The sequence below is a fragment of the Ascidia mentula genome, chromosome 8 (assembly GCF_947561715.1).
Source record: "Ascidia mentula chromosome 8, kaAscMent1.1, whole genome shotgun sequence".
In the NCBI taxonomy this organism is placed as follows: domain Eukaryota; kingdom Metazoa; phylum Chordata; class Ascidiacea; order Phlebobranchia; family Ascidiidae; genus Ascidia; species Ascidia mentula.
Window position 1 is genome coordinate 12139983 of NC_138573.1, and position 7222 is coordinate 12147204.

The 7222-nt window shown below is 37.8% G+C and overlaps 2 protein-coding genes across 2 annotated transcripts; both read left to right on the forward strand.

The window, feature by feature from the left end:
• The first annotated feature begins 69 nt into the window (after window positions 1-69).
• LOC145912595 (putative aminopeptidase W07G4.4) lies at window positions 70-4996 on the forward strand. Its single transcript, XM_083000122.1, has 14 exons — window positions 70-213; window positions 277-412; window positions 693-755; window positions 843-979; window positions 1164-1260; window positions 1324-1400; window positions 1462-1561; window positions 1879-1954; window positions 2367-2557; window positions 2744-2866; window positions 3070-3225; window positions 3317-3443; window positions 4394-4506; window positions 4627-4996. The coding sequence occupies exons 1-14, from the start codon at window positions 209-211 to the stop codon at window positions 4756-4758; spliced, it is 1533 nt and encodes a 510-aa protein (XP_082856248.1). The 5' UTR covers window positions 70-208; the 3' UTR covers window positions 4759-4996.
• A 648-nt stretch (window positions 4997-5644) lies between these two features.
• Window positions 5645-7145, forward strand: LOC145911965 (uncharacterized). The gene is made up of 5 exons (XM_082999393.1): window positions 5645-5743; window positions 5801-5837; window positions 6065-6294; window positions 6580-6682; window positions 7072-7145. Exons 1-5 carry the CDS (start codon window positions 5672-5674, stop codon window positions 7143-7145), a joined length of 516 nt encoding a protein of 171 aa, XP_082855519.1. The 5' UTR covers window positions 5645-5671.
• The last annotated feature ends 77 nt before the right edge of the window (window positions 7146-7222 follow it).

Consider the following 7222-nt stretch of genomic DNA (forward strand, 5'->3'; position numbering starts at 1 on the left):
AAATCAATGTAATTTGTTGCTCAAACTGTGTGGCTTTTTATATGCCTTTATTTGTTTCAATCAAGTTAAATAAATTAATTCAAATACAACATCAATTTGTTATTGATAGTTTTCGAATTGGGAGACTCTTTTTGTCAAATGTTTGTTTTTGTTTGTTAGAATATTTGGTAGGATTGTGTGCTTTTCCCTTGTCCAAACACCTTTCAAAATGAAGTAAGTCAATCTTACATATGTGTCCCATTCTGTTTTTATTTGTTTACAAGTTATATTGTTTAGTTGCCCAACCAAGGTTGAAGCTGTAGCTTCATTGGAAACCTCATCCTTTGACTGTATTGTGCTGGTTGCAGACTTTTTGGACAATGTCACTGGTGAACTTACATTCTTGAAAGATGCATTTACTCCATTGCAGGAAGTAAGAAGTGTAGTGCGTTGCTGACGCTGCCAGGCATATTGTTTCCTTCACTCAAAAAACTCTTTATTAAACATTTTTAGCAAATAGCAGCAATGCTTAAATAACGTCTTGTAGTTGAGTGCCATGCAACATTAATGAAGAAACCTAACTTCTGTTAAAAACTTTCAAATATAAAGCTGTATGTACAAATTTAGCAATATCAGGCGTTTTAGTATGTACATTACAACCAATAAAAATAATGTAGTTGTAGTATTTTCTAAATGTTAATACCATTTTTCAGGTTGACAAAGCTGTTGGAACTGAACCTGTGGTAGCCAGACTTGCTGGACCGTTTACAAGAGCTGTAAGTTGTTAATACTTTTTTGGGACCAAAGGACATAAGTGCCAACAGTCACTTGTTGCAAAATTAAGTGTTTTTTGTCATTGACAGGTGTTTGCTTCAACTGGCCCGCTCAATCGTGATTATGATGATGTGCGGAGATTTTATGATGCAGCTTGCAGTGGAATTAAAAGGGCACTGAAAGCAGGAAGTAGAAAACCTCTTCTGGTTACTGTGGAAAATGATAGGTCAGTGCTTAACTGTGGAAACTTTGTTTACTTGTGGTTACTCCAAATGCTTAAGATTATGTATGTTTTTATAGTGAGGCAATTGCTTTGTTTGCAAATGGGCCTACTGAAGGACCAGCAAATAATAAAATTACCGTTGTGTTTCGTTATATCCATGATATTGTTTTATCATTAGTGTATTTAGATTCAAGCATGCATCTCTTGCATCTGCATTTGGGGCATTGGAGGGTTTGTACGTACCCTTGGAGGTCCGTGAAGCTCGAGCTGAGAAAAAAACAAAAGTATGTCATCACAATTTAAACTCAACTTTTGTAGCACAAATAGCAATTATCTGTATTTTGCAGGCTGATAAGCTGGGCCTGTACAGAAAAACCGACAGTGAAAGGGTGGCCTGTTGCGTGGCTGCATACGAGAGCGGCAGGTAATTGGTTGTTTGTGCTTGTTGCTGACCCGCCTGCAAATATCACGTTAATTATTTCCAGGCACCTGACACGTGATATCCAAGGTTCAGATCCAGAGCGAATGGCCCCACCACGAGTTGCTGACCACGTGACTCAGCACTTCGACGGAACAAGCATTAAAGTACGATTTTTGCGTAATGGCGATACATTTAATCCAAATTTAGTCGATCTGTCTTCAGATAGTACGGCAGTCCGTTGTTGCATATGTGTGTGTAGAAAATTTTGCGATGTACCTCCAGCACGTATTTATTGTCACCCTTTAGACTTTCTTGGCATAAAAGAGAATGGTTTGTCAAGGCACTAAAGCTGGCGAAAACGTTTCCACCACGTGACAATATATGAACTATAGAAACGGAAACCACTTACTGCGTGACTGTAATGGTGGAAATCTATTCCGTATTTTTGCAAGATTATTCATGAACACTTTTTACCTCACAGGTTGAAGTGATTTCGGATGTTGGTTACATCGAGGAAAACTACCCTTGCTTGGGTGCAGTCAACCGCTGTGCGAAAGGTAGTTAAACAACATTCCACTACATCCATAGTTAAATTTTAACTACGTTACCTACTTTATTTATTTGTGTTTGTCGATTGAAACATCTTGATGAATTTGCTCTATGTTAAAAACGTTGTAAAGGTGAATATAGACAAGATAAAAAAATGTTCTTGGTTGAGACACTCATATTTCGCAAGCAAGCTTTGAAAGTAAACGCATGCACACGACAATGTGTGACATGAAATCAAGAGTTCATATAATTTAATATGTCAAGTAGCATGTTGTCACAAGCATAAACAAATGGGTTTACTTCATACGCGTTTGAATTGCGCCTTTTCCGCTGTAAAAACGATCTTGTTTCGTAACAAAATGGGTTGTAGCAAACGGTTTTGCTGAATAACCTGTTGTTTATTATACCGATTTTGCGCAGTGGTTCCACGTCACAACGCACGTGTTGTGAAGTTGTTTTACGAGGGGGAAGGTCCCATTACCGATACTTTATTCCTGGTTGGCAAAGGTGTGACATACGATACCGGCGGTGCCGATGTTAAGGCTGGAGGAATAATGGCTGGCATGCACCGTGACAAGGGTGGTGCATCCGCCGTAGCTGGTGTATTTGAGGTAAGTTCACAATTTTTGCAACTTTCTTCTATTTCTTGCTTCAAGTGTAACATTTTTGGCGTTTTACTCGTTCAATGTCAACTGCTTTTTAACGCATAACTGCTTATCACGTATTGTGTAAATTTTCTTAATACCTGGTTACTTAGCGGCATTGAAATAATATCATGAATGTCGAACGGTTGACAGGTTTTGGACAAGATAAGGCCAAAGCACATAAAGGCGTATGGGACAATGTCCATGGTGAGAAACAGCATTGGTTCAAATGGTTACGTGGCAGACGAAATCATCACATCACGAGCTGGCGTCAGGGTACGTTTGCTCACAAACTTGCTGTGTATGCTTTCTAACTTGTTACGTCAGCATTTTAAAGTTGAAAGCGGGCCACAAGTATTGCTAATGGCAAACAATTTGTTTTAAAATAATTTGCAAATTTAGGAAATTATTTTAAACTAAGGGTTGTTGCGAAAAAAATACACCGTTCTTAAATTTTGGTCCGAAACATTTGCGTTTAGGTTCGAGTTGGCAACACTGATGCTGAAGGTCGGATGGCGATGGTTGATTGCTTGTGCGAGGCTAAGGAAAAAGCTTTAGGCGAAGTTAACGCACAGTTGTACACCATTGCTACATTGACTGGACATGCCATCATAGCAGTTGGACAAGGATATGCTGTACGTATATATTCAGTTGACTGAGTAAAAATAAAAAATAAATGAAAATTTATTACTTATTGTCTTGACTTGTTGATTCTGCGTTTTGTAGTTGGCAATGGACAATGGACCAGCAAAGGCTGCAAAGAACAGTATTTTGCTGAAAGAAGCTGGAGAGGAAATAGGAGATATGTTTGAATTGTCAACTATCAGACGGGAAGATTACGAATTTCACACAGGTACTATCGCAGACTTTCCCAAACTTTCAGGGCCGCGCCCCAATTTGCGAATTTGTTTTTTCTCGGACCCACAGTGTTATGCCACAGAAATTTTTGCGACCAATCAGCGTGGATGGTAAAAGTGAACAAAAAATGAAAAGCGCATCAACTAATTTAATGATCGCAAACGCTCACAAAATAAAGTTTGACTTCTTATTATAGGAACCATATATAGTTTGAGAAATCCTGCGCTGTCACGTGTGTATTATTTGAACGTTTGGTTTAAAATTGTCATCTCATGTAAATGTAGAGATTTAGTATTGTCGATATTTTACACCCGAACTAAAAACTTTAATTAAAGTCTGAACTAGGACCTAAAGTGAAATTAGACGACACAATTATGGCATTTGAATTTTTTCAAACAAGTGTAATGTGACAAGAAGTGACATCAACATAGCTGACGTCACCACAAAGGTTTTTAGCACATTGTGCACAAACACATTCTTGTAAAGATGTGAAATTACGACCCAAATATGGCATAGTGTTAATGTGGGCTTCAATCCGGCACGAACTTAAACCCATCGCGATATCCGGAAAATCCCTTCCTCACTTACAACTGTTAGTATTTAGTCTCCTCGGATTCAAGGTGTGCAAACGAGATCAGATGAGACCAAAAAACATGATATAATTATCACATTTGAGATTTCACAAAATAAGGAAGCATTTGTTGGACCAATAATATCATACAATGTCCCGCGTTGTTGTTTTTATCGTTGCTGACGAATGCCTATAAGTAGGCGAAATATATCAGTGAAAACAAAGACCTTTAGGTTTTTCATAGTAGTCCAGAGATATGTAATGTTGAGTCTTTGTCTACCATAAAGATGACATGAGATTCCGATGTCCCAAATTTTCGTACAATAGACGCTTTGAATTTGTTCGTTGAACTTGACCGTCAAATTTGTGTGCAGGCAAATCTGAATACGAAGATGTTTTGCAATGTAACAACAATCCATCTTCCCGTACTCCACGTGGTCATCAAGGTCCAAGTGCCTTTTTGATTATGACGTCAGGTCTTGACAAGGTTTGTTACCTTAAAAAGCTGTTTTGTTATTCTCCAAGTTCATTATGATATCTATACATAACGAGGATTGCCCCAACAGATTTAGTTTCAGGTTATTTATTTGCGTGGTGTTTTTTTTAGCACGGCATTGACTCGAAGCGGCCGCTTAAGTACACTCATCTGGATATCGCAGGAGCGGAAGGAAAATTTCCTGGTATTCCTACTGGCAACCCAGTGCCAGCTCTTTGCTTCCACCATTTGGTATCAAAATAGTCATTGGGGTCCAAAGTTTAAGCAGCTGTTCTTATATACAGCTAAAATAACTGCCTTTCTAATCATTTTTGATCACCGTAGCAATATTTTTCTTTTTTTGCAGTGTTTTGTGAAATGAACTGCTATAATTGTTCAGTGCCGATCCAGTGCAATTTTCTCTTTTCATTACTTCATTCAATTTCGCAATTCATTCCATTGCTGATTCATTGTAAACTCGTTTTCGATTAACATGAACTTACAAAAAATTATGCTTTTGTTGAATGGTTGAGAGTATTCAAAAAAGGACGATGCCAAATGTTTTATATTCACTAATTTCGGTTTGACCTCATCTAAATCGGAAGAACGTTCACAAAAAAAAACATATGAGTGATTCGAACAACATTTTAACAGTGGCTCCAAGTTACCAATCAGCTATTGGTTGTACATGAACAAACCCAAAATTGCTTCATATAATTTCATTTATCGACACTCGAAACCATCCCACAGACCCTCGGGTGTCTAGAAAGCCACTGGTTTAAGCCAATTGTTTGCATATTTTTGTAAAACAGTATCGGACAAAAGCACTCAATATTTGTCGCCGGGCAAGAAGGCAGGACTTACATCTTGTACTTTTGAGCCAACAATGCGAAATAAACTGAGCAAGAATCTAAGCGAAATTCATCTTGAGGCTTTTCAGCAATATTATTATTCGAGCGCGCAGACAAAATGACAATAATCAGTTACGTCCATAAAAATGGGGGCATAATAGATGTTTGGAACAATGAGCTAATAAAATATTCATAAACCAAGTGATATGTTCCAGGGGTTGCTACAGGCGATCTAAATTTTATTGAGGCATGGGTAAATTTTATGTGTGATATCCAATTGAAAAACGCTAACCTGGGTACGGAACTGTCGAGGGTGGTTCAGTCAAATGTTGAGTTTGCTGCAGCCCTGCAAGTTCCACCGACATAACCAAAATTTGGCGCTAAACATGGATGTGTTGGTGGGAAAATAAGTTTGGTCAAGTATGCGTAAGCTTTTATTGCATTTTATCTTTCAGGTTTTCATTCTTTTTGGTTTGGTGCAGTTGAGCCAAGGTAAGAAATATATTTGCTTGGTGTATAGTTGAAAACCAATGCTAAAAAGTGCCAAAATGTGAAAGCAACTGCTATTAAAGTATTAAAACTTTACCCGACACCTAAAATTACTTTATTAGGCCGCCAAAACTTGAAAAACAATCGGTGAAGCAAGAACCTTAATATTAGTAAAGTAACAAATAACAATCGTTCCACAACCACAGCGCTTGTAATAACTGTTTTTTCAGGTTATTTGTACATAACGGGAACTCCGCCAGTTGAGTTTTTCGATAATGGTGAACCAGTTTCGAGCATTCTTGGGTTTTATGAACTTTGGTCAGCTTCCAAAAAAGAATATCTACAGGTCTTACCCGAACACCTCAGCGGAAAGCATTATATTAAGTTTACAACAAGCTTATCGAAAGTCTGGTTCATTTTGCAAAGTGAAGATTATCCGCTCGGAGGCGCAATTGCAATGGTAATTATTTGACGTAATAACGTCTGGTATTGTGTATGCGTGAATTTTTCTGCCCTTCACCTAAGCCGTTTGTCAAACTTCATGCCCGAAGTGTATTACGCACCAATAATTGCGTCACAATGATAACAGAAATTAGAGCGGCGACCAATCTATGTTCTTTGTCACCGCTTACTAACTGTCAAGACAAGTTTATCGGGCACATTTTGTGACCATATCATGCAACTTATGTTAGCCTTCGATTGCTTTTTATTGATATCATGCAAATCTAGCTGGTTAAAACGTTAGATTCAAGGCGTCGATGACCTGACTCCTGTAAATGGGACGATCCAGTTTACAGTCAGAAACAACGTTTACACTGCTGACAGAATTTATATCCAGGAAAAAGACGGTATAATTTCTTTTTTTTAGAAATACATTTTCGTTTAAATATAGTGTTTGTACTTTATATCAATGTTTTTAACTGCAGGTAAGCTTAATTTTTTTACCAGTCCCCAATATATTCTAGATTTTGTCTGGTGCAAAGTGCTATTTTATATTTTTTATTTAACACGCATATGTTTCATTCATTACATATAGTAGTTTAGATTTCAGAAAATAACGGAACTGTGAAAGTTGTTCGAAATTTTACCGATCCGCAAATACAGGAGGTTGAGAATCACTGTTGTAAATAATGCAAGTGCCAGTAATTTCTTCGGTGCATAACTGTTAAAATGAGTTCAGGTTTATGTCATGGCCAGCACCTGTCACACAAAAAATTTTTTTGTTTCAAAACAACAGTTTTAAGACTTTCCGAAAATTGCAGATCTAGTGGTCGAGACGGCCACCACTCCAACTCCATCACAAGTTTCTAACAGATACTTTGCCGGCGGCAAGTACGCTGTAGCCAACAATTTGACGGACTTCGAACGAGCAAATGCTGTTTGTCGTG